This window comes from Heptranchias perlo, chromosome 36, assembly GCF_035084215.1.
Source record: "Heptranchias perlo isolate sHepPer1 chromosome 36, sHepPer1.hap1, whole genome shotgun sequence".
NCBI classification, from domain to species: Eukaryota; Metazoa; Chordata; class Chondrichthyes; order Hexanchiformes; family Hexanchidae; genus Heptranchias; species Heptranchias perlo.
The window spans coordinates 23,433,923-23,459,221 of record NC_090360.1 but is presented as its reverse complement, the minus strand read 5'-3'; the positions used below and the strand labels follow the sequence as shown (position 1 = coordinate 23,459,221).

General features: G+C 49.2%; 1 protein-coding gene across 5 annotated transcripts in view; it reads right to left on the bottom strand.

The window, feature by feature from the left end:
* The window catches only part of LOC137304203 (tolloid-like protein 2), a 163,494-nt gene that overhangs the window by 55,630 nt on the left and 82,565 nt on the right, over positions 1-25,299 (bottom strand). For 3 of the 5 annotated variants that reach the window (XM_067972761.1, XM_067972762.1, XM_067972763.1), the window contains 4 exons: positions 19,313-19,456; positions 18,145-18,262; positions 17,285-17,463; positions 9,757-9,862 (listed from right to left, as the gene is read on the bottom strand). In XM_067972761.1, coding sequence (XP_067828862.1) covers positions 9,757-9,862; positions 17,285-17,463; positions 18,145-18,262; positions 19,313-19,456 — 547 coding nt within the window. Of the gene's footprint in view, positions 1-9,756; positions 9,863-17,284; positions 17,464-18,144; positions 18,263-19,306; positions 19,457-25,299 lie in introns of those variants that run through there. The other 2 variants (XM_067972764.1, XM_067972765.1) reach the window with 2 other exon arrangements.

Sequence of the window (25,299 nt, the reverse complement as noted above, 5' to 3'; positions counted from 1 at the left end):
TTTCAGGTGCAGCCGAATTCTGACTGCAGCCTGGGCCTGGCTTGTGCAAGTGACCATGTATGTGGATATAATGATCACTTTTGCTCCTGGTTACATTCGCCGCCCCCCCCCGCCCACAGGTCCGGACGGGCGCCGCCCCCCTGCCCACAGGTCCGGACGGGCGCCGCCCCCCGCCCACAGGTACGGACGGGCGCCGCCCCCCGCCCACAGGTCCGGACGGGCGCCGCCCCCCGCCCACAGGTCCGGACGGGCGCCGCCCCCCGCCCACAGGTCCGGACGGGCGCCGCCCCCCGCCCACAGGTCCGGACGGGCGGCGCCCCCCGCCCACAGGTCCGGACGGGCGCCGCCCCCCGCCCACAGGTCCGGACGGGCGCCGCCCCCCGCCCACAGGTCCGGACGGGCGCCGCCCCCCGCCCACAGGTCCGGACGGGCGCCGCCCCCCGCCCACAGGTCCGGACGGGCGCCGCCCCCCGCCCACAGGTCCGGACGGGCGCCGCCCCCCGCCCACAGGTCCGGACGGGCGCCGCCCCCCGCCCACAGGTACGGACGGGCGCCGCCCCCCGCCCACAGGTCCGGACGGGCGCCGCACCCCGCCCACAGGTCCGGACGGGCGCCGCCCCCCGCCCACAGGTCCGGACGGGCGCCGCCCCCCGCCCACAGGTCCGGACGGGCGCCGCCCCCCGCCCACAGGTCCGGACGGGCGCCGCCCCCCGCCCACAGGTACGGACGGGCGCCGCCCCCCGCCCACAGGTCCGGACGGGCGCCGCCCCCCCGCCCACAGGTCCGGACGGGCGCCGCCCCCCGCCCACAGGTCCGGACGGGCGCCGCCCCCCGCCCACAGGTCCGGACGGGCGGCGCCCCCCGCCCACAGGTCCGGACGGGCGCCGCCCCCCGCCCACAGGTCCGGACGGGCGCCGCCCCCCGCCCACAGGTCCGGACGGGCGCCGCCCCCCGCCCACAGGTCCGGACGGGCGCCGCCCCCCGCCCACAGGTCCGGACGGGCGCCGCCCCCCGCCCACAGGTCCGGACGGGCGCCGCCCCCCGCCCACAGGTCCGGACGGGCGCCGCCCCCCGCCCACAGGTACGGACGGGCGCCGCCCCCCGCCCACAGGTCCGGACGGGCGCCGCACCCCGCCCACAGGTCCGGACGGGCGCCGCCCCCCCGCCCACAGGTCCGGACGGGCGCCGCCCCCCGCCCACAGGTCCGGACGGGCGCCGCCCCCCGCCCACAGGTCCGGACGGGCGCCGCCCCCCCGCCCACAGGTCCGGACGGGCGCCGCCCCCCGCCCACAGGTCCGGACGGGCGCCGCCCCCCGCCCACAGGTCCGGACGGGCGCCGCCCCCCGCCCACAGGTCCGGACGGGCGCCGCCCCCCGCACACAGGTCCGGACGGGCGCCGCCCCCCGCACACAGGTCCGGACGGGCGCCGCCCCCCCGCACACAGGTCCGGACGGGCGCCGCCCCCCGCCCACAGGTCCGGACGGGCGCCGCCCCCCGCACACAGGTCCGGACGGGCGCCGCCCCCCCCCCGCGCACAGGTCCGGACGCACGCCCCCCCCGCGCACAGGTCCGGGGCCGCCCCCCCCCCGCGCACAGGTCCGGACGGGCTCAGGTTCAAATCTTGGTCAGAAACCATATCAGTGGAGTTAAATGTTCATCCACGTAAAGGAAGATATAGTTGAGATACTGGATGGGTTAATAATTAATAAAGAGGAGATACTAGAAAGGCTGGCTGTACTTAAAGTAGATAAGTCACCCGGTCCGGATGGGATGCATCCTCGGTTGTTGAGGGAAGTAAGGGTGGAAATTGTGGAGGTGCTGGCCATAATCTTCCAAACATCCTTAGAGGACTGGAGAATTGCACACGTCACACCCTTTTTCAAAAAAGGGTGTAAGGATAAACCCAGCAACTACAGGCCAGTCAGTTTAACCTCAGTGGTGGGGAAACTTTTAGAAATGATAATCCAGGACAGAATTAACAGTCACTTGGACAAGTGTAGATTGATTAGGGAAAGCCAGCACGGATTTGTTAAGGGCAAATAGTGTTTGACTAACTTGATAAAGTTTTTTGATGAGGTAACAGAGAGGGTTGATGAGGGCAATGCGGTTGATGTTGTGTATATGGACTTCCAAAAGGCGTTTGATAAAGTGCCGCATAATAGGCTTGTCATCAAGATTGAAGCCCATGGAATAAAGGGGGCAGTGGCAGCATGGATACAGAATTGGATAAGTAACAGGAAGCAGAGAATAATGGTGAACGGTTGTTTTTTGGACTGGAGGGAGGTGTACAGTGGTGTTCCCCAGGGTTCGGTGCTGGGACCACTGCTTTTCTGATCTATATTAATGACTTGGACTTGGGTGTACAGGGCACAATTTCAAAATTTGCAGATGACACAAAACTTGGAAGTGTAGTGAACAGTGAGCAGTGGGGAAGAGAGGGACCAGAGCGGGGATATAAACAGGGCGGAGAAAGCGGGGGTCCAGGCACTGCCAGTCACCACGTTCTGAGAAAATCCAACTGTGTCATCACAGGGAAACATGCAAGTGATTGATTGATGAGTATTTGACTCGTTTACCTTTCAAAACAAGTGTAACTTAGTAATTGTAAGGTTTTAGTAGTAGTAGAAGGTTTACTAGCACTTGTAAATCTTATTGGGACGCGTAGGGCAGAAGATGTTTAGCGACTGCAGAATGTGGGAGTTCCTGGACGCCAGTGTGATCCAGAGCAAACACGTCTGCAGTAAGCGTCTGCGGCTTGAGGAGCTTCGGCTCAGAGTCATTGAGCTGGAGGTCGAGCTGCAGACACTGCGACACATCAGGGAGGGGGAAAAATACCTGGACATTCGGTTCCAGGAGTGGTCACACCCCTTAGGATAAGGTCATCTGAATTGGTCAGTGGTCAGGGACAGGAGGGTGTGACCGCGAGCGAGGCAGGTAAGGGGATCGAGAAGGTAAAAGTGGAGGAGCCTCAGTCTTTGCAATTGTCCAACAGGTTTGAGTGCTTGCAGCCTGTGTGGACGAAAGCGGGGGCTGCAGGGTGGATGAGCAAACTGACAGTGGCACCATGGTACAGGAAGCCATTCAAGAGGGGGGAGTTAGTAGGAATGTAGTGGTAGTAGGGGACAGACACAGCTGTCTGCAGCCGAGAATGAGAGTCCAGAAGGCTGTGTTGCCTGCCCGGTGCCAGGGTTCGGGACATTCTGGGCTGGAGAGGAACTTGCAGTGGGAGGGGGAGGATCCAGTTGTTGTGGTCCACGTAGGTACCAATAACTTAGGTAGGACGAGGGAAGAGGTTTTGCTTCGGGAGTATGAGCAGTTAGGGGCTAAATTAAAAAGCAGAACCTCAAAAGGTAATAATCTCCTGCATTATTACCTGAGCCACAAGCAAATTGGCATAGAGTAAATACGATTAGAGAGTTAAATTCGTGGCTCAAAGGTTGGTGTGGGAGAAATGGGTTTCGATTCATGGGGCACTGGCAGCAGTACTGGGGAAAGTGGGAGCTGTACCGTTGGGACCTTCATCTGAACCGTGCTGGGGCCAGTGTTCTGGCGAATCGTATAACTAGGGCGGTAGAGAAGGCTTGAAACTAAAGAATGGGGGCGAGGGATCAAGTAAGGGAAGATGTGAGAAATTAAAGAAAGAAGACAAGGCAAGAGAGCAAGGTAGCAATAAGGGAAATGATAATCAGAGTGGCAGGAAGGAACTGAGCATGCAAACTTAAGAGTGCACCAGCAGATAAGGCTAGAAGTTGCAAAAATAGTAAAAAGGCAGCACTAAAGGCTTTGTATCTGAATGTGCGTAGCATTCGTAACAAAATGGATGAATTGACAGCTCAAATAGAAATAAATATGTACGATCTGAGAGCCATTACAGAGACATTGTTGCAAGATGACAAAGGCTGGAATCTGAATATTCAAGGGTACTTGACATTTCGGAAGGACAGGAAGCTCGGAAAAGGTGGAGGGGTAGCTCTGTTAATTAAGGATGACATGAGTAGAATAGAGAGAAATGTCCTTAGTTCTAAAGACCAAGATGTAGAATCAGTTTGGGTAGAGATAAGAAATAGTAAAGGCAAGAAATCACTTATGGGAGTAGTTTATAGGCCCCCTAACAGTAACCACACTGTAGGACAGGGTATACAGGAAGAAATAATGGAGCCTTGTGAGAAGGAGCAGCGATAATCATGGGTGATTTTAATCTACATATAGATTGAAAGAATCTGATTGGCAAAGGTAGCCTGGAAGGTGAGTTCATAGAGTGCATTCGGGACAGTTTCTTAGAGCAGCGCATTCTAGAGCCAATCAGAGAGCAGGCTATTCTAGATCTGGTAATGTGTAATGAGGCAGGGTTAATTAATGCCCTCATTGTAAAGGAGCCTCCAGGTAGCAGTGATCACAATATGATCAAATTTCACATTCAGTTTGAGGACGAGAGGAGTAAGTCTAAGACTAGTGTTTTAAAGTTAAATAAGGGCAATTATGAGGGCATGAAGACAGAGCTGGCTAAAGTGAACTGGGAACTTAGGTTAAGGGATAGGTCAGTAGAGATGCAGTGGCAGATATTTAATGATATATTTCATAACACTCAGCAAAGATACATTCCAGTGAGAAAGAAAGACTCCAGGGGAAGGACATACCATCTGTGGCTAACTAAGGAAGTTAAAGATAGTATCAGATTGAAAGAAAAAGCATACAATTCCGCGAAGATTAGTGGCAGGTCAGAAGATTGGACAGAATATAAAAAACAGCAAAGAATGACTAAGAGAATAATAAGTGAGAAATTAGAGTACGAGAGAAAGCTAGCTAGAAATATAAAAACAGATATTTAAAAAGGAAAAGAGTAAGTAAAGTGAGTGTTGGTCCTCTAGAGAGAGAGTCTGGAGAATTAATAATGGGGAATAAGGAAATGGCGGATGAATTGAACAGATATTTTGCGTCCGTCTTCACTGTAGAGGATACAAATAACATGCCAGAAATAATTGTGAATCAAGAGGTGAAAGGGAGGGAGGAACTTAAAATATTTACAATCACCAGGGAAAGGGTTCTGAAAAAAATATTAGAACTAAAAGCTGACAAGTCCCCAGGTCCTGACGGACTTCATCCGAGGGTCTTAAAAGAAGTGGCTGAAGAGATAGTCGATGTATTGGTATTAATTTTCCAAAATTCCCTAGATTCTGGAAGGGTCCCATCAGATTGGAAAATAGCAAATGTAACTCCTCTATTCAAGAAAGGAGGGAGACAGAAAGCAGGAAACTACAGGCCAGTTAGATTAACATCTGTCATAGGGAAAATGCTAGAATCTATTATTAAGGAGGTTATAGCAGGGCACTTAGAAAATCTCAATGCAATCAGGCAGAGTCAACACGGCTTTGTGAAAGGGAAATCGTGTTTGACTAATTTATTAGAGTTCTTTAAGAAAGTAACAAGCAACGTGGATAAAGGGGATCCTGTGGATGTGGTGTACTTGGATTTCCAGAAGGCTTTTGACAAGGTGCCACATCAAAGGCCACTACACAAAATAAGAGCTCATGGTGTAGAGGGTAACATATTAGCATGGATAAAGGATTGGTCAGCCAACAGGAAACAGAGAGTAGGTATAAATGGGTAATTTTCAGGTGGGCAAGATGTAACGAGTGGAGTGCCACAGGGATCAGTGCTTGGGCCTCAACTATTTACAATCTATATCAATGACTTGGATGAAGGGACCGAATGTATGATTGCTGAATTTGCAGATGACACAAAGGTAGGTAGGAAAGTAAGTTGTGAAGAGGACATGAGGAGTCTGCAAAGGGATATAGATAGGTTAAGTGAGTGGGCAAAAATTTGGCAGATGGACTATAATGTGGGAAAATGTGAACTTGTCCACTTTGGTAGGAGGAATAGAAAAGCAGTATATTATTTAAATGGAGAGAGATTGCAGAACTCTGAGGTACAGAGGGATCTGGGTGTCCTAGTACATGAATCACAAAACGTTAGTGTGCAGGTACAGCAAGTGATTAGGAAGGCAAATGGAATGTTGTCATTTATTGCAAGGGGAATGGAATATAAAAGTAGAGATGTTTTGCTACAGTTGTACAGGGCATTGGTGAGATCACATCTAGAATACTGTGTGCAGTTTTAGTCTCCTCATTTAAAAAAGGACATAATTGCTTTAGAAATGGTCCAGAGAAGGTTCACTCGACTGATTCCTGGAATGAGGGGGTTATCTTATGAGGAAAGGTTGGACAAGTTGGGCCTGTATACACTGGAGTTTAGAAGAATGTGAGGTGATCTTATTGAAACATAAGATCCTGAGGGGACTAGAAGGGGTAGATGCTGAGAGGATAATTCCCCTTGTGAGAGAGACTAGAACTAGGGGCCACGGTTTAAAAATAAGGGGTCTCCCATTTAAGACGAAGATGAGGAGAATTTTTTTCTCTCAGAGGGTCGTGAGTCTGTGGAACTCCCTTCCCCAGAGAGCGGTGGAGGCAGGGTCATTGAATATTTTTAAGGCTGAGTTAGATAGATTCCTGATTAACAAGGGAGTCAAAGGTTACAGTACGTAGACAGGAAAGTAGGGTTGAGGCCACAATCAGATCAGCCATGATCTTATCAAATGGCAGAGCAGGCTCGAGGGGCCGAATGGCCTACTCCTGCTCTTAATTCGTATGTTCGTAGGATAGTGATAGACTTCAAAAGGATATAGACAGGTTAGTGGAATGGGCGGACACATAGCAGATAAAATTTAACGCAGAGAAATGCTAAATTATATATTTCGGTAGGAAGAACGAGGAGAGGCAATATAAACTAAAGGGCACAACTCTAAAAGGGGTACGGCAACAGAGAGATCTGGGGGTATACATGCACAAATCATTGAAAGTGGCAGGGCAGGGCAGGTTGAGAAAGTGATTAAAAAAGCATACAGGATATTGGGCTTTATAAATAGAGGCATAGAGTACAAAAGCAAGGAAGTCATGATGAACTTTTATAAAACACTGGTTCGGCCTCAGCTGGAGTATTGTGTCCAGTTCTGGGCACCGCACTTTTAAGAAAGATGTGAAGGCCTTAGAGAGGGTGCAGAAAAGATTTACGAGATTGATTCCAGGGATGAGGGACTTCAGTTATGTGGATAGACTGGAGAAGCTGGGGTTGTTCTCCTTGGAACAGAGAAGGTTGAGAGGAGATTTGATAGAGGTATTTAAAATCACGAAGGGTCTAGAGAGAGTAGATAGAGAGAAACTGCTCCCATTGGCGGAAGGGTCAAGAAACAGAGGACATAGATTTAAGGTGATTGTCAAAAAACAAAAGGTAACATGAGGAAAAACATTTTTACACAGCGAGTGGTTGTGATCTGGAATGCACTGCCCGAGGGAGTGGTGGAGGCAGATTCAATCATGGCCTTCAAAAGGGAACTGCATAAGTACTTGAAAAGAAAAAAACTTGGAGGGCTACGGGGAAAGGGCAGTGGAGTGGGACTAGCCGGATTGCTCGTGCATAGAGCCGTACGGACTCGATGGGCCGAATGGCCTCCTTCCGTGCTGTAACCGTTCAATGATCTGTTGCTGGAGTTAAACGTTCATCTGTTGCTGGAGTTGAGAAGGGAAATACTTGTCGAATGACTGGGGTTGCTTGCCGAGGAAACCTCAAATATTTGTTTTCTGCAGGAGAGCTGCAGAGTGTAAGGAAAGGAAAGGAAAGGAAAGGACACCAGGACCACAGGCGTTTCGTGGGAACGACGGGAATTAAAGAACCAACCACAGACTGGATTGGCAAAGGGTTATGTACAAAAATAAAGTGGACTCTATAAAATCACTTAAATACGGAAACCAGCTGTCAGGGAAATCGTAGGAGTGAGGTTTCTGGTGAGAAAGAGTGAGACCGATTGCAAACCCATTTAACACTGGTTTAAAATTCAGCCAGACAACAGCTTTCACCTAAAGGACACTCGTAACATAACCAAACGTTCCACAGGCATGTCACGGAGAGGAAGGCGAGAGGAGCGGCAGCAGAGATGACCAAGGGCAAAGTCAAAGAGGTTCATTGTCAGCTCGTAGGGAGAGAGATAGCGCGAGGGAGTGGTTCAGGGATAGAATTTTACATTGTGAGGATAAGATGGACCAGAGGTTGGATCAAGGTCAGCCCAGCAGAGAGCTTAAACTGGAACGTAGCACGGGAGGAGGTATCAGAGAAAGGGAGGGGTGAGGTCACTGGGGAAGATCAATACACTGGGCAGTGACTGCTGAGAGTGGAACTCGGTGCAAGATAGGATGCAGGGAGCAGAGTCATGGACATGTTAGAGCTTGTGTCAGAAGTAGATGGGATGGCCAGTGTTGAGGGATTCTGATCTGGAGGTGAGGAGAAGGGATTCAGAGTTAATAAGTGAGGTACAGACAGACATAGGCAGTGGTAGAAGTGGATTGGATTTAGGGTTTGAAGCTCAGCTCAGGGTCATGCACAATTCTGAGGTTCTACACAGTTGGTACTGCACGGCATTAATCAGGGCTAGAGTGGTCTCCTGGACTAACTTTGGGGTCAGAGGAATTTCCCAGATTTTTTCCCCCAAATTGACCTGGGTTTTTATCTGGTTTTTCATCTCTCCCAGAAGATTACATGGTTTTGGGTGGGTGGAGAGTCTCTATATTGTGATACACAAGGCATCGCAGTTATTTGGGACAGGCTGGATGGGCCAGAGGGTCTTTTCCTGTCCATCATTGTTTGTATGATTGATTATGGATAATGCCATTGAGAAACAGCATGTGGATGAGGAATAGATGGGGAGGATGGAACTTTGGAGGCCCAACATAGGCGACCATGTGGGTACGGGCGGTGGAACCATTGCAAGGGGTGTGCCAACTCCACTGGGACCGATCGGAATGGAACCATACAAGTGTCATGGAAGTCGGAATGATGTGAAGGAAGAGTGCATTAAAAAGCATGGTTGGAGTCACATGGAAAATGGTGACTCTGAACAACAATGAGGACGGTCCCAGGTTTGATTCCCATTCTCTGCTGAGTTACCTATTATTGGACTGAGCGCCCCGGGCCATGAAGTCAACCATGGCCACCATCCAGTGAGACTTGTTGTATGAGAACAGAGCCGGGCTTCGTTGCAATGAAGAACAAACCTACATTTATAGCATGTCTGCTCTCAGAAATATCTCAAAGCGCTTCACGTAGAATGAATTACTACGAAGGGCAATGACTTTTGTTTTGTAGGTGAAAGGAGCAGAATTTTACACAGAGCAAAATCCCACAACCAGTAATGAGAAGAATGTTGAGTTTGTCTGTTTCTCCTGATGTTGGTTGCGGGAGGAACATTGGTCAGGACACTGGGAGAACTCCCTGCCCTTCCTTCAACAGTGCCATGGGATCGTTTACACCCAACCAACGGAACAGGCAGATGGAGCCTTGGTTTAACGTCTCTTCAGAAGGATGATCATTTTGACAATGGGGCCCTGATGTGCCCGCCTAGATTCTGCACTAAAATCCCCACGAGAATTCTGCTCTTCAATGGTATTCTGACCCAAGGCGGAACTTATTCCAATCCAGTCCAAACAGGCCAAGGCTTTCAAAGAGCTGCAATAATTGGGAATCAGACTGGAGGAGAGAGGAATATGCAAGCAAACTCATCATTAATGCAAATAAAAAATCAAACCAATTGTAAAGAGACCCAATGAGGGCAATATTTCTGGTCTAGTTATCTTACAATTCTACAACTACTTGTTACCGGTTACAAGAAGTGTGAAGAACTAAATTGACATAACCTTAAAGTCCAACCTTGAGAAGGTGTTCCTGGCATAGTGCATAATGCTGTCAAAGTCATAGATCTCGCCCAAGGAATTCACTTCTGCAGGCTCCATCTTCAGGAAGTTGTACTCCTGCCCTGTGACATAACAGCAATCAGGGTTACTATGCAACTATGAGAGACATCACAGAGAACCAAGGGTAGAAGGGTTATGGAACCAAGGTGGGTAGATGGAGTTAAGCTACAGATCAGCCATGATCTAATTGAATGGCAGAACATACTCGAGGGGCTGAATGGCCTTGACCTGTTCCTAACTGCTCTCTCATCTTTTTAGAAGTCTAGGTTTGAGGGCTCGTCCATTGAGCACATTTTTCAAAGGCACCACACCTGACAGTGCCACACCTCAGCAATGACTGGCTCAAATGAGGCCCCCAATTAAATATTTGATTGGCCAGCAGTTTGACTATGTTGGTGACTGCCAACGAGGAACGAACAAACAGCAGAAAAACGAGCAAATCGTTCAACTTCTGTTTGAAAGTTACCCATCTAAACTGACAAGTAGCAGGAGCTGACCAATCAAATTGTTGAGATAATTTTGGGAAGTGGCCATTTTGAATTTTCACCTACCTGAAAATTTACCAATAAAAGTAATATAAAAAATTAATTAAAAATTAGATAATTCAGAGCAAGATATTTACTCTTATGCGTAGTAACATAGTAGGAACACAGCACAGGAGGAGGCCATTCTTTCACAGAGCTATCCCATTAGTCCCATTCCCTGCTCTTTCCCCATTGGCCTGTAAATTTCTTTCCTTCAAATATTTATCCAATTCCCTTTTGAAAGTTACTATTGAATCTGTTTCCACCGCCCTTTCAGGCAGCGCATTCCAGATCAGAACAACTCGCTGCGTAAAAAATGTTTTCTCATGTCACCTCTGGCTCTTTTGCCGATCAACTTAAATCTGTGTCCTCTGGTTACTGACCCTTCTGCCACTGGAAATAGTTTCTCCTTATTTACTCTGTCAAAACCATTCATGATTTTGAACACCTCTATCAAATCTCCTCTTAACCTTCTCTGTTCTAAGGAGAACAACCCCAGTTTCTCCAGTCTCCCCACCTCATCACAGATACCATAGTAAATCTCCTCTGCACCCTCTCTAAGGCCTTGACATCCTTCCTAAAGTGTGGTGCCCAGAATTGAACACAATACTCCAGCTGAGGCCTAACCAGTGTTTTATAAAGGTTTAGCAAAACTTTCTTGCTTTTATACTGTGTGCCCCTACTAATAAAGCCCAGGATCCCAGATGCTTTTTTTTTAAAAAAACAGCCTTCTCAATTTGTCCTGCCACTTTCAAAGATTTGTGTATGTGCACCCCCAGGTCTCTGTTCCTGCACCCCCTTTTAAAATTGTACCATTTAGTTTATATTACCTCTCCTCATTTTTCCAACCAAAAATGTATCACTTCACACTTCTCTGCATTAAATTTCATCTGCCATGTGTTTGCCCATTTCACCAGTCTGTCTATGTCCTGCTGAAGTCTGTTACTATCCTCTTCATTGTTTACTACATTTCCGAGTTTCATGTCATCCGCAAACTTTGAAATTTTATCCTCTATACCCACGTCCAGGTCATTAATATATATAAAAAAGAGCAGTGGTCCTAATACTGACCCCTGGGGAACACCACTGTATACTTCCCTCCAGTCTGAAAAACAACCGTTCACCACTACTCTCTGCTTTCTGTCCCTTAGCCAATTTTGTATCCATGCTGTCACTGTCCCTTTAATCCCATGGGCTTTAATTTTGCTAACAAGTCTATTATGTGGCACTTTATCAAATGCCTTTTGAAAGTCCATATACAAAACATCTACCGCACTACCCTCATCAATCCTCTCTATTACTTCTTCAAAGAACTCAATCAAGTTAGTCAAACATGACTTTCCTTTAACAAATCCGTGCTGACTTTCATTTATTAGCCCACACTTTTCCAAGTGACAATGAATTGTGTCCCAGGTTATTGTCTCAAAGTTTCCCCACCCTCGACGTTAGGCTGACTGGCCTGTTATTGCTGGTTTTATCCCTCTCCCCTTTTTTGAACAGGGGTGTAACATCTGCAATCCTCCAGTCCTCTGGCACTGCCCCCATATCTAAGGGGGATGAGAAAATTGTGGCCAGAACCTCCACAATTTCTGGACCGGGTGACTTTTCTACTTTGAGTACTGCCAATCTTTTAAGTCCCTCCTCTTTATCTATTTTTATCCTATCCAATATCGCTACCTCCTCCTTTATTAGAACACTGGCAGCATCCTCTTTGGTGAAGACAGATGGCTCAGCCATGCCCTCCGCCTCCACAAGAAGATCTCCTTTTACGCCTCTGATCGGTCCCACCCTTCCCGTGACTATCCTTTTACTATTTATATGTTTATAAAAGACTTTTGGGTTCCCTTGTCTATTAGCCACTAATCCACTCATATTCTCTCTTTGCCCTGCTTATTCATAGAATCTTAAAATGGTTACAGCACAGAAGGAGGCCACTCGGCCCATCGAGCCTGTGCCGGCTCTATGCAAGAGCAATCCAGTTAGTCCCACTCACCCACCCTTTGCCTGTAGCCCTGCCAATTTTTTCCCTTCAAGTATTTATCCAATTCCCTTTTGAAACTCACGATTGAATCTGCTTCCACCACCCTTTCAGGCAGCGCATTCCAGATCATAACCACTCGCTGCATAAAAAAGTAATTCCTCGTGTCACTTTTGGTTCTTTTGCCAATCACCTTAAATTTGTGTCCTCTGGTTCTTGACCCTTCCGCCAATGGGAACTCTACTCTGTCGAGACCCCTCATGATTCTACGCCTCTACTCTATGCCTCTATTTATAAAGCCCAGGATCCCGTATGCTTTTTTAACCGCTTTCTCAACCTGCCCTGCCACTTTCAATGACCTGTACACGTATACCCCCAGGTCTCTCTGTTCTTGCACCCCCTTTAGAATTGTACTGTATCACTTTGCAATTCTCTGCGTTAAATTTCATCTGCCACGTGTCCACCCATTCCACCAGCCTGTTTATATCCTCTTGAAGTCTATCGCTATCCTCCTCACTGCTCACTACACTTCCAAGTTTTGTGTTATCTGCAAATTTTGAAATTTGCCCTGTACACCTTTTTTTGGATATCCTCTGCACTCTCTGTATTCAGCCTGGTTCTCTACTGTATTACGAACCTTACATTCATCATAAGCTTCCTTTTTCTGTTTCATTTTAATCTCTTTCTCTTTACTCATCCAGGGAGCTCCATCTTTGGATGCCCTTCCTTTCCCCCTCGCAGGGGATGCGTCTACTCTGTACCCAAACCAACTCCTCCTGAAGGCCTCCCATTCTTCAATTACTGTTTTGCCTGCCAATTTTTGATTCCAATCCACCTGGGCAAGATCCCTTTTTAACTCTCTGAAATTTGCCCTCCGCTAATTTAGTATTTTCACATTTGATTATTCCTTGTCCCTTTCCATAACTATTCGAAACCTAATGATATTATGATGTGGAGATGCCGGTGATGGACTGGGGTTGACAAATGTAAGGAATCTTACAACACCAGTGTCTGCACGGTACATTGGCGAGACCATGCAGACACTGCGACAACGGATGAACGGACACCGCGCAACAATCGCCAGACAGGAGGGTTCCCTCCCAGTCGGGGAACACTTCAGCAGTCAAGGACATTCAGCCACCGATCTTCGGGTAAGCGTTCTCCAAGGCGGCCTTCGAGACACACGACAACGCAAAATCGCCGAGCAGAAATTGATCGCCAAGTTCCGCACCCATGAGGACGGCCTCAACCGGGATCTTGGGTTCATGTCACGCTACACGTAACCCCACCAGCGAAAAAAAGTTATCTGTTTTTAATACAACGGGTCATTCTATCTCTTTCTCTTCCTTTCGGATGTTTCTCTCTCTGTCTTTTGTTCTGGCCGTTTGTATATTCGGTGGTCCTGTATGTAATGTCTCTCTGTCTGAACACTTTGATTGCCTTGACAACGGGCAGTTGGAAAGATTATCTGTAATCACCAGGTATTGTTCTCTGACTATAAATGCGGTAACCTTCATGGAATCCCACACTCACCTGACGAAGGAGAAAGCCTCCGAAAGCTTGTGATTTTCAAATAAAACTGTTGGACTGTAACCTGGTGTTGTAAGATTCCTTACATAATGATATTATGTTCGCTGTTCCTCAAATGCTCCCCCACTGAAACACGCTCCACCTGCCCCATTTCATTCCCCAGAACTAGACCCAGCACTGCTTCCTTCATTGGGCTGGAAAAACACTGTGCCAGAATGTTCTCTTGTACACATTTCAGGAATTCCTCCCCCTCTTTGCCCTTTACAAACCACTATATTCATCGTGGTTGGAACAGTGTTGTAAATCACAGGTCAAAATGTTTTCAGACAGACATCCTTTGTTGGAGCCTGGGACTCAATTTGGAGCATCAGGCTGGAGCTTTAGTTACTGGGTTGGGCTTTTGTTCCCCCCAATTTGCTGTAATATACATCAATCCCTGCAAGCTCCTCCCCTCTTCATTTTAACTTCATCCATCAGCTCAGCTGTAACGTAACCCTATCTGGTTAATAACCCGACCTGACTGACTCCCCCCGCTCCCTGCAGTGGTCTGGTCCAACCACACCCACTCCCCCCCGCTCCCTGCAGTGGTCTTGTCCAACCACACCCACTCCCCCCGCTCCCTGCAGTGGTCTGGTCCAACCACACCCACTCTCCCCGCTCCCTGCAGTGGTCTGGTCCAACCACACCCACTCTCCCCGCTCCCTGCAGTGGTCTGGTCCAACCACACCCACTCCCCCCGCTCCCTGCAGTGGTCTGGTCCAACCACACCCACTCCCCCCCGCTCCCTGCAGTGGTCTGGTCCAACCACACCCACTCCCCCCGCTCCCTGCAGTGGTCTGGTCCAACCAGACATGTTAATGCCCACACTCAGCAGTGTGACCTGACCGTCCCCAGAGATTCACTTAAGTCCTTTTGTAGCTTCAGGCCCAGACATAACAAGAGCTCATGAGAAAATCTTTGGAATTCTCTACCCGAGAGGGCCGTTGATGCTCAGTCGTTGAGTATATTCAAAACCGAGATCGATGGGTATCTGGACACTAAGGGAATCAAGGGACATGGGGATCAGGCGGGAAAGTGGAGTTGAGGTTGAAAATCAGCCATGATGTTATTGAATGGTGGAGCAGGTTCGAGGGGCCGAATGGCCTACTCCTGCTCCTAATGTTCTTAAATCGCAGGAGAGAGAGAGTTGGGGGTGAGAACGACTCTGGATGGGATGGGACAAGCCCCACTACAAAAGACCCTCCCCCAACGTACAGCCCAATCCGAGCTCAGCCCCCGGCTCTGAGGGCTTCCGACCTCAAAGAGGAGAGCACGAGGGGTGAGAAGTGAAGGAGAAGAGTTGCACAGAAGGAAAAGACAGACAGACAGAAATGGGGGACTCCCTGCTGCCCCTCATTATTCTTCCAACCACCCACCTGACTGACCGGCTCCAGCATCAAATAGCAACTGGGGTCCTATTTACATCATAGGTCTCCGATTGCCATGTTAAAAGAGGCCTATCATCTGAAACAGGCGGGTGTTTTGGACACCCGGCGGTAGGCCCCTTTCAAAATGGAGCTGGCCTCATTGCCGGGGTTACCGGGGCAGCTGTTACCGACCCGCTAACACCAGGAGAAGGCAGTGAGAATCGACCATCAGTGGGGATAGCGCTGTAACACCACAGGCCCATTCTGTGATCCACACTCCCGTCTAGTGAGGCTTTATGCTGAGAAGGGAGCCTCACAAAGTTATCCCCCAAGACTCGGCACTTATTCAGTTGCGGGAAGGTGAAGGCCTCCTGGCCAAGTCTAGGCCTCTGCTCACCTGCACCTTTCCAGCAGGAGTTGTTGGATATCGATCAATAGCAGAAATCCTGGTCCATTTTTCCTTTCGCTCAGAGGGCGAGGGCTACTGTAGCACCTTACTGCCGCCCACACCCGAGATTGACTCATTTAACACTGGAGGATTCTGGACTTCCATTCCTATTTTTAAGGAAGACTAAAAGAATGGAATTGAAACCCTGGATATAGAACTTTTGGTGTTCGCTCTTAAGCGAGACTAAGGAAGGCCTGTGGAGCGGGAATGGTCAGGGCAACGCTCACCTGGGAACCGTGAGACGGATAAAGAAATGGACCGGGTAAAAAAAGCAGAATTTGGTTAACCACAAAGGAAACATAGGAACAGGAGTAGGCCATTCAGCCCCTCGAGCCTGTTCCGCCATTCAATGAGATAGATCATGGCTGATCTGTATCCGAATTCCATCTACCCCACATCTGCATCGCCCGCTCACTGTAAAACTCCCATTAACACATCTTTATCTACACTCCTCCCCTCATACACAGGCCCTGATATTTCCGGGGAGGGAGTACGGTAGCAGGAGGGATACCCGGAAATCCTGGGAATGCCGAGATTGTGCCGATTTTAACGGTAGGACCTCATTAGCAGTTTTTACTCTATTTTCCACCCAGCAGCCGGACAGATTGAGGGGCTGCCGGGCAGGAAAGCCCGAGGTGGAAGGCCGCAGTCTGGGACCGTTTGATGGGCTGCAGGGAGCACTCCTGCTCCTGGGCTCACAATCAGTGCTGGAAAAGCCCTCACCTGCTGGATCCAGCTGCTCCCGTCTCCATTTAGCTGTCTACACAGAGACCCTGTGCACTGCGGGAGCCTGATTTAATTATAATGAGGTGAGTCGCCCCTCGAGAACGGGACACAGACACATCACACAACCCACTGATGTAAAGATGGCGGCAGGAGTGTAGGGGGTGGGTTGGGGAGGGGCTCTCTTCCCGCCCGTCGGGGGGGGTTTAATATTGACCCCCATAGTATGCATTCCATACATGAAAAATGAGAGTAATTAATATAAAATCACCAAAACAAGGCCAGCTATTTTCTTAACAATATTTCTAATAGTTTCCGATTTCCAGTCAGTACCCTGTTTGATGGGCCAAATAGCATCCCTCATCTCTACTGTCAGGCCTGTGTGAACCACACAGCTTAACAGCACAGGACTCAGGGGCACCTCGCACTGCTTGTCCTGCTCAGGAGACTCTACCTGTTGGCGAGTGGTGAGACTCCCAGCCCTCAGTGATGGATCGATCCCTCTCGGTCCCAGTAATGGGCCAGGCTGGCTGGCCAGTCAGCAGCAATGGGCTGGAGAGAAGCAGCCCCCGGACCAGTATCTGGATTACAGTCTTCTACTGCCAGACATGTCCTCCAGGAACCTGTCTCCCTCACAAAAGGGACAGTCACGATCAGATGCCACAACTGGACAGTTAATGCAGCAAACAGGTGAGATGCAATGGGTTGAGGGGTTGTTCATCGTCCCTGACGTTTGTGTTCTCAGATTGTAACTTCACCCTGAGACAGCTTCACCGTCCTGTGTACAAGTGAAACAGATGTGCAACCCCCCCCCCACTGGGTCTCTGTGCAGATGTGCACCCCCCCACAGTCTCTGGTTGGATGAGACACGTTACCTGGTTGTATGTTTTCTCTGATGATGCTGACATGTGCGTCTCTGTCCGGCCGGGTATGTTCGTGCCAGAACCCAATGACGTGACCCAACTCATGAACGACGATTCCGAACTTATCGCAGTTCTTGCCGATGGAGATGGCCTGGGGCCCACCCCCTCGACGCCCCACGTACGAGCAGCACCTGGAAAGCAGTCAGCAACAGAGCTTCAGTCAGCTTACGAAACAAGAATCGAGCTCAACACTACACAACCATACGCTCAGTGTCTCTCCCCCAGCCCCAAAATATCCTGCCCTCCTCTCCTGAGGCACAGGCACAGACAGGCAGGCGCACGTACGTGCATTTATATAGGTCCTTCCACATCCTCAGGACATTCCTAAGTGCATCGCCACCAGTGAAGTACTTTTTGAACTATTATCATGGTTGTAATGCAGGGAAACATGGCAGCCAATTTGTGTGCAGAAAGATCCTGCAGACAGCACATGAGGGATAATCTGGGGGGAATGTTGGCCAGGATATCAGGGTGACTCCCTGCTCTTAGAAGAGTGCCATGGGATCTTTTATGTCACCCGATCAGATAGGCGGGGCTCCTGCACTCCGGTGTTGTACTGCGCTGACCTGCCAGCCTAGATTATGGGCTCAAGTCCTGCAATGCGGCAGGAACCTACAACCCGGTGACTGAGGAGTCGAGAGTGCTACCATCGGAGCCAAGCTGACACTTTACAAACTGGGCAACCAAGGGAGCCAAGCAAGGTTTGTACAGAGGGATCCCAGTCAGTCCTGGAAGTTTCCCTGAAGTAAAAAATAATCTTTCTGCTCATCAAAATGTGAGAGTTTTAAATACTTCAGTCCAAATACACTTACCCACATGGTCTATAGGTAAAAACGATGAAACTTTCCTCATTGGTTCGCTCCACGAACGTGACACAAGTGTACTTCTCCCAGTGTCTCATGGCTTGTTTAAATATTGCTCTCTGGGATCCTGAACGGTTTCAAACAAAATGACTCATTAGTTGGGGTCACTTGCACAGCACACAGTAAAACCATTGACCAATGAAAATCAGTCCCATTAATCGGACTGTATATTTTACTTATGGCCCGTGAGGTGTGTTTCCCTGTCTGCCCGGGTGTGTACATCACGGTCCAGTCCACACTGCTACAGGCACCGTTAATAGCTGGCTGGGATTGGGGTTCTGTAAACCTCTGCTGCTTGTATATTTTGTGGGACTCGGGCTATGGGTCTCACGCAGCTCGCTGCAGTCCATGAGTAAACATTCCTGGATTCACTGAGGCCGGCAGCTGGGAAGACCTGGGAATTTCATTTCAGATAAACCACAAGGCGCCCGGTGCGGGATATGGAAATGGTCCTGAGATTGGAGTTGGGACACATTGATAGGGCAAAGTAAAGCTCCCTCTACACCGTCCCATCAAACACTCCCGGGGCAGGGACAGCACGGGTTAGATACAGAGTAAAGCTCCCTCTACACCGTCCCATCAAACACTCCCGGGGCAGGTACAGGGTTAGATACAGAGTGAAGCTCCCTCTACACCGTCCCATCAAACACTCCCGGGGCAGGGACAGCACGGGTTAGATACAGAGTAAAGCTCCCTCTACACCGTCCCACCAAACACTCCCGGGGCAGGTACAGGGTTAGATACAGAGTGAAGCTCCCTCTACACCGTCCCATCAAACACTCCCGGGGCAGGTACAGGGTTAGATACAGAGTAAAGCTCCCTCTACACCGTCCCATCAAACACTCCCGGGGCAGGTACAGCACGGGTTAGATACAGAGTAAAGCTCCCTCTACACTGTCCCATCAAACACTCCCAGGGCAGGTACAGGGTTAGATACAGAGTAAAGCTCCCTCTACACTGTCCCATCAAACACTCTAGCCCCAATCTGTTATGATTGATGCTGACTCTGGGGTTTGAAGTAGAAATGAGTTCCATTCTGCAGCACTAACATCGTTCAGCCCGACGAGCAGAAATGTCCCAATAAAAGCCAGACTGTGTCTTTGCGACTCACACTGACCGGTGAAGTTCCCTCCTATGATGTAGGGGATGATTCCTCCGGGCCAGATCCGTTCTGTCCGGGAGGTCGCGGCCCTCGCAACTCTGCTGCGGGCGGCTGCCGATTGTTGACGTTGATTCTTCGGTCTCATGTTGACGAGGTGACCTACAAGAACAGGAGCGTTCTCTTTACTGCAGGAAGCATCCCTCTGTTTGTAAAACAATGTTCTCATTGCAAAGGATGCCAGTATATGTACGACATTATCTCACACACAATCCCCGGGGTAAACTACAGGCGTCGGCAGCCTTTCATCTCCCCAAGCGACTGTTCTCCAGCTGTGCGCCTGTACAGCGAATGTGGATTTGGTTCTGGTGTACATGGTATGGTGTACATGGCTCGGTTTGCTAATGACTGGCCTTTACCGAGTGGCTGGGGATGACAGTGGGGATCAATTCCAGGTACCAGCGGTCACCACTGTTGTTTGTTGTGCTCACCTTTTCCTGGTGGGTTTTGGTTGTGTCCCGGAGACTTTGACAGTTCTCCCGTTTGGGTGGGGTGCAGCAGAGAGGGGAGGGTGGGGCAGAGCAGAGACAGGAGGGTGAGGGGAGGGGGAAGTCACATAGAATAGAATCATAGAAGTTTACAACATTGAAACAGGCCCTTCGGCCCAACATGTCCATGTCACCCAGTTTATACCACTAAGCTAGTCCCAATTGCCTGCACTTGGCCCATATCCCTCTATACCCATCTTACCCATGTAACTGTCCAAATGCTTTTTAAAAGACAAAATTGTACCCGCCTCTACTACTGCCTCTGGCAGCTCGTTCCAGACACTCACCACCCTTTGAGTGAAAAAATTGCCCCTCTGGACCCTTTTGTATCTCTCCCCTCTCACCTTAAATCTATGCCCCCTCGTTATAGACTCCCCTACCTTTGGGAAAAGAAGTCTATAAAATAAAAATTTTATTTTATAGACTTCTATAAGATCAAATAATTTCTCCTGCTTCAGTCTCAGGGGGTACGTGACTTTCTCAGGCTGGGCTATCTTCTATACCGTTTCAATCCACACTGGGTGGGTGGGAGAGAGGGGTCCCACTGCTACCATATCAGTGGCCTGCACTGACAGGAGGAAGGAGGAAGCCCAGGAGTTTCCCCCCTGTCAGGGTCCAGAAGGCAGTGTGCTGGGTCTGGTTCAATGGGAGGGTGGGGGGGGTTTAATGGTTACCATTTGATATAGTCCCTCTGCCTATATCTTCAAGATGATCAGAAAGTGTGGATTGTGTCCCTCCATCATGCTGCTGTGACTGAGGTCCTCCTACACAGATGGACAGGAGTGCGACACGTTGCTGCCGTTTGTATTTTCTGAGCACCTGGAAATAAAGATTCCGTACACCCTCCAACTGGGTCTCGTTGTTCGGAAAGAAACCTTCTTGAAATAAAGAACAAGCTTGCACTGATAGGGCTGTAACTCTGCCTCGGTTAAATGTAAGGAATCTTACAACACCAGGTTATAGTCCAACAATTTTATTTTAAAATCACAAGCTTTCGGAGATTATCTCCTTTGTCAGGTGAGTGAGTGAATGAGAGGTTCTCAAATCGCATATCTTATATTAGGCTGGGACACCATCACACCAATCAAAAGGTGTCGTTGGTGTTCAGACAGGTTAGCCACGGAAAACAGTAGGTCCCAGTATACTGAATACACACTGGGTCAAATTACACAGACAGAAAGAGACCCGAAAGGCAGAGAGAGAGAGAGCGAGAGAGAGAGAATTTCCAGTTGTATTAAAAACAGATAACTTTTTTTTCCTGCTGGTGGGATTACGTGTAGCGTGACATGAACCCAAGGCGAGTAGTGGAGGCCACACCTCCAATACTCGCCTTCAAACAGCCACCCAACCTCAAACAGACCATCGTTCGCAGCAAATTACCCAGCTTTCAGGAGAACAGCGTCCACGACACCACACAACCCTGCCACGGCAACCTCTGCAAGACATGCCAGATCATCGACACAGATACCACCATCACACGAGAGGACACCACCCACCAGGTACATGGTTCATACTCCTGTGACTCGGCCAACGTTGTCTACCTCATACGTTGCAGGAAAGGATGCCCCGGAGCATGGTACATTGGCGAGACCATGCAGACACTGCGACAACGGATGAACAGACACCGCGCAACAATCGCCAGACAGGAGGGTTCCCTCCCAGTCGGGGAACACTTTAGCAGTCAAGGACATTCAGCCACCGATCTTTGAGTAAGCGTTCTCCAAGGTGGCCTTCGAGATACACGACAACGCAAAATCGTCGAGCAGAAATTGATAGCCAAGTTCCGCACCCATGAGGACGGCCTCAACCGGGATCTTGGGTTCATATCACGCTACACGTAACCCCACCAGCAGGAAAAAAAAGTTATCTGTTTTTAATACAACTGGAAATTCTCTCTCTCTCTTTGCCTTTCGGGTCTCTTTCTCTCTGTCTGTGTAATTTGACCCATTGTGTATTCAGTATACTGGGACCTACTGTTTTCCGTGGCCAACATGTCTGAACACCAATGACACCTTTGATTGGTGTGATGGTGTCCCAGCCTAATATAAGATATGCGATTTGAGAACCTCTCATTCACTCACTCACCTGACAAAGGAGATAATCTCCGAAAGCTTGTGATTTTAAAATAAAATTGTTGGACTATAACCTGGTGTTGTAAGATTCCTTACATTTGTCCACCCCAGTCCATCACCGGCATCTCCACATCCTGCCTCGGTTAGGCAGAGTTAGGCAATGTTTCATTTTCAAGTAGTAGATGGTCTCATTGTGATGGAACTGAAGTTTGGCTTCTCTTTACACCCAGGCCCAGGGGAGGGTACTAAGTAAGGGTTCATCCAGAATCATTATTTCCCAGCACACAGATCTCACATTTCAACTAATGACTTTTGTTTAGTGCAAGGATTAAATTTTAACAATTCAGCCAGCTTTCTTGTAAACCGTAATTGAAGTGCGGCAAATTTTCAGTCCCTGAAGGCTATCAAACAATTTGATTCTCCATCATCAATGGGATACAAGAGCTTTTAGACGTGCTCTCCTAGGACTGCTGGCAGGATGCCAGGAATATTCCATATGGTTGTCGCTGCACAGGGATATAGAAGCGGTGCCTGCTTCTCTCTATATCTGTGCAGTGGCTTAGACCCAGGTGTTTGAGGGCTCAGGGCAGGACACCTTGGGCAAAGAGACAGAGACAGAGAAGCTGTGTGATGGACCAGCCATATAAATACTGTGGCTACAAGAGCAGGTCAGAGGCTGGGTATTCTGCGGCGAGTGACTCACCTCCTGACTCCCCAAAGCCTTTCCACCATCTACAAGGCACAAGTCAGGAGTGTGATGGAATACTCTCCACTTGCCTGGATGAGTGCAGCTCCAACAACACTCAAGAAGCTCGACACCATCCAAGATAAAGCAGCCCGCTTGATTGGCACCCCATCCACCACCCTAAACATTCACTCCCTTCACCACCGGCGCACTGTGCCTGCAGTGTGCACCATCCACAGGATGCACTGCAGCAACTCGCCAAGGCTTCTTCAACAGCACCTCCCAAACCCGCGACCTCTACCACCTAGAAGGACAAGGGCAGCAGGCGCATGGGAACAACACCACCTGCACGTTCCCCTCCAAGTCACACACCATCCCGACTTGGAAATATATCGCCGTTCCTTCATTGTCGCTGGGTCAAAATCCTGGAACTCCCTTCCTAACAGCACTGTGGGAGAACCTTCACCACACGGACTGCAGCGGTTTATGGCGGCGGCTCACCACCACCTTCTCAAGGGCAATTAGGGATGGGCAATAAATGCCGGCCTTGCCAGCGACGCCCACATCCCGTGAACGAATAAAAAAAAAAGGATTGGCATCGCTACTGTTCCATCACTGACCTGGCAGGCTGCAGGTCTGGGCTATTACCGTCTGATGCTCAGTAATGGCAGTGGCGGTTTCAGAGGGAACATGGTCCTCTGTTTTGGGCAGTTGGAGTTTCCTTATCCCGATTCTGGATTTCTTGCCCTTTCAGATGACTCTCGTAATCTCGTGATGCCATTTAGAACAGAGATGAATAGAGGAGAAATTTCTTCACTCAGAGGGTGGTGAACCTGTGGAATTCTCTCCCACAGAAGGCAGTGGAGGCCAAGTCATTAGATGTGTTCAAGAAGGAGATAGATATATTTCTTAATGCTAAAGGGATCAAGGGATATGGGGAAAAAGCGGGAACAGGGTACTGAGTTAGACGATCAGCCATGATCATTTTGAATGGTGGAGCAGGCCCGAAGGGCCGAATGGCCAACTCTTGCTCCTATTTTCTATGTTTCTATGATCTATCCATCCAATTGAGTGAATGAACTTTGGGGAGGTTGGACTGGGAGATGGGGAGAGATTTTTACCCGGCCATGTCTACCCAGACATGATTGAATATTTCTGGAAATTTGGCTTGGTAGAGTTGTTGACTATTAACCCCGAGGTATTTGAGGGGTGTGAGTACACTGTCATTGCACTTATTTCCATCTAGTATATTTTATACCCTGATATGGTTCCAAATCTCTTTACACAATTGGTGACGGTGAAGATCAGAAGTACAGGGTAAGTCATCACCTGCGTTGAGCAAAATTCATATCTCAACCCTGACTCAGTGACCCTGCCAACATGTGGATTGAAGTGGATTTCTGTCACGAGTGATTTGCAAGAGATGCTCAAAGTTTAAATTGTACAGGACACACATGCACACTTCGATGCAGCCAGTGCTGCCCATTACTACCAGAAAATGGCAATATCGAAAAGGACAGTTATGTTCCATAACCTTGAGAGGACTATAGGGGCATTCCACACTCCCAGTGAACACGAGTTGGGAAATTGAGGCCAAAAGGTTGGGAGCACAGAGTCACGTAATTACTCAATATCACATTCCTTCCTGGTGATTTATGCACCTGTAGAAAAGAGGGAGGATAATTGGAGGTGAGTTTTTTTGCAAAACAAATTCAAATTTAGTTGAATGGCCTCGTTGAAAGTGATCCCTGCAGCTGAATTTGCCACTATGTTTGGTCAGGTCGCTTGTAGTTAAATTCGCTGTAAAAGTTTAAGATATATAAGGTCAGACATCGGACACAAAAGATTTTCAAAGAGAGCTAGCAAGCTCCAGAGGGTCAGAAAGAAGATTAAGAATGTAATGAGGAGAAGGTTTTAGATGTTAGAAAGAAGCCATCAGCAAGGTTAAGTTATTTGAGGCCTAAGTAGAAGTAGATAGTGTGAAGTAAGATCCAATAACCAATGCAATCCTATGTTTCGAAGCAAAAAGGCTGTCCCACCAGCAGGACAGACCCACCAGAGGTGGCGGTACAGTGATATACAGTCAGGAGGGAGTGGCCCTGGGAGTCCTCAACATTGACTCTGGACCCCATGAAATCACAAGGCATCAGGTCAAACATGGGCAAGGAAACCTCCTGCTGATTACCACCTACCGCCCTCCCTCAGCTGATGAATCAGTCCTCCTCCATGTTGAGCACCACTTGGAGGAAGCACTGAGGGTAGCAAAGGCACAGAATGTACTCTGGGTGGGGGGACTTCAATGTCAATCACCAAGAGTGGCTCAGTAGCACCACTACTGACCGAGCTGGCCGAGTCCCGAAGGACATAGCTGCCAGACTGGGCTTGCAGCAGGTGGTGAGCGAACCAACACGAGGGAAAAACTTACTTGACCTCATCCTCACCAATCTACCTGTCGCAGATGCATCTGTCCATGACAGCATTGGTAGGAGTGACCACCGCACAGTCCTTGTGAAGATGCTGTGTGGCACGACCACCATGCGAAATGGGATAGATTCAGAACAGATTTAGCAGCTCAAAACTGGGCATCCATGAGGTGCTGTGGGCCATCAGCAGCAGCGGAATTGTATTCCAGCACAATCTGTAACCTCATGGCCCGGCATATTCCTCATTCTACCAGGAGATCAACCCTGGTTCAATGAG